Source organism: Papilio xuthus, unplaced genomic scaffold, assembly GCF_000836235.2.
Source record: "Papilio xuthus unplaced genomic scaffold, Pxut_1.1 DF828304.1, whole genome shotgun sequence".
Lineage (NCBI taxonomy): Eukaryota > Metazoa > Arthropoda > Insecta > Lepidoptera > Papilionidae > Papilio > Papilio xuthus.
In genome coordinates this window covers 787-2,837 of record NW_013530345.1, presented here as the reverse complement: position 1 = coordinate 2,837, position 2,051 = coordinate 787, and the positions used below count along the sequence as shown (strand labels likewise).

Below are 2,051 nucleotides of genomic sequence, written 5' to 3'. Positions count from 1 at the left end.
CGTTAGTATGTACTTTGTGTATTCGCAGACGGGCGGCGCGCGGGCCCTGCGGCAGGCACGCTCAGCTCGGTGGGCTCGTTCGAACGCTCGCCGCCGCTGTTCCGGCCCGGCTCGCAGGCGTAAGCTCACACTGCCACCACAACATTAGTCACATATTGTCCAATGCTAACTGTACAGTGCCTGGGAATTTATTTTTTAATAGTTATCTAAATGAGGCGATCACCGAAGTCTTTAGACGTCAAAAACACTAGAACTGACGAGTCTGTCGAGTTTAAGGGAGATGTAGACGTCAGGTTTGTGATGGCGCATGTCGGAGTCGGTTGGGAACTTTCAAAGAAGTATAGAGATTGTTGACATACAAGTTGATAACAATTAGCGAGAAACATGAAGTAGGAATGTGGGAGGTTGAAGGGTTGATGAGTAAGCAGTTACAAATGTAATTCCTAAATGTTTCTTGTGTCAGGTACGTGGTATCGCAGTACATAAAGCCGAAGCCACCGCACCAGTACTGGGAGGAGGAGACGTCACTGGCGCTAGTGCCGGAGACGCGCAACTGCTTGCTGTGTGAGGCGCAGGACTCCGGCGCCTGCCGCGCTATGCCTTCCTGCGTCTACTGCGAGCCCACAGTGACCGCGCTGTGTGAGCGCAGCACGCCATGCTTACGCTGCACCGGTACCCTGCACTTTCATCTCTTACCTCTACCTCCTGCGACACCTGCGATACTTCTACTGTATCCCTGTCTTCTTTAAGGTCCTGGTATTTCTCCGGTGAAAATGGTATCATGCTACAAATTGTTGTCATTGAGGGCTCTACCACTCTGGAACGGGCGAATGTGCAAATAATTCATTGCTCTGAATTGTTTACGTTGTAATATTGTACATTATGTTTCAGTAATCAAGAACCCGTTCTTCAAATGCATCCCCGGGGAAAAGTACATGGACGAGTGTGACTCGTGCCGCTGCACCGACGGCCACGGAGGCTGGTGCACCAACCAGTTCTGCGAGTTCCGCGCCCTCCATCTCTACGCTATCAAACTATCCGACGGAGAGTTCTACTGACACCATCCACGTCTCATCAAACATCCTGACATACTTATTACATTGTCATGTTACAGGATTGAGTTAAATTTTAATCTAATACATTTCAATAAAAAAGAGAACCACATTTTATTAGATGTTACAATGTTAGTTTGACGTGGCTTGATCTTAATAACGAGTTTTTTATCTAATAGACTCTGACAACATCCCAGAAATAATAAATAAAAATATTTACAAGACGTATAGAAATCTTTTAAAGCAGATCAATTAAGTCATCTAAGTTCCCATAAGGCGAAGTACTTCAATAAGAATAAAACGTACAGAGTATAATACAACGGTGTACACCCCACCCCACCCCGCCGGGTCTCCCCTTACTCACATCGCGACTTGTTTAATATTAAAAAGCTATATTATATTATTAAGTATAAAGCTTTTGTGTGTATTTAAGTATTTGTAGCTCTGTGCGCGTAGATACAAAACAAATTTGTTTGAGTTGGGCTTACAGGCCCACCCCATTGATTTGTCCGGCGGCGCGGCGAGTCGTGTCGTCGTGTCGTCGTGTCGACCCTGTGTGCTCTGTCAGCGGGATCACTGCTACTTTAGTTCACTTTGTCGACAACTTTCTGTATAGTTTTTTTTGCAAACTAATAAATGTAAATCCGCTTCTGTCTCATTATGATTTAATCGACCCAATAAGAGTGCAATGTCAGTAGTGAATTTGTGTCTCTTTTAAGCAACGACATGAATTAAATCAATAAAACTTGCGCTGCTAGGGAAGAGAACGAGACAAAATTACATTTACAGGTTAACTTTTATCCTCCGTGCATTCATCATTGTCTAAGATGATCTGCAAACTTTACAGATCACTCGATTAATCTAAAAAACAAACAATTAAATTATAGTAAAAAGGCTTTGGGATTTAAATAACAAATTCGGTATATTATATGTGTCGCAGTAAGCTGTAAGATGTGTCGTAAAGCGGTGGGGTAACAGTGGGAATAGGGAAGCACGCCA

At 44.0% G+C, this 2,051-nt stretch overlaps 1 protein-coding gene across 1 annotated transcript; it reads left to right on the top strand.

Annotated features, from left to right (window-relative positions):
• Positions 1-24: 24 nt before the first annotated feature.
• Positions 25-1,241, top strand: LOC106113332 (uncharacterized; the record flags this gene model as incomplete). Its single annotated transcript, XM_013306057.1, has 3 exons — positions 25-119; positions 464-672; positions 892-1,241. Coding segments are annotated over 3 exons (471 nt in total), but the record flags the coding sequence as incomplete, so codon positions are not given.
• Between the last annotated feature and the right edge of the window lie 810 nt (positions 1,242-2,051).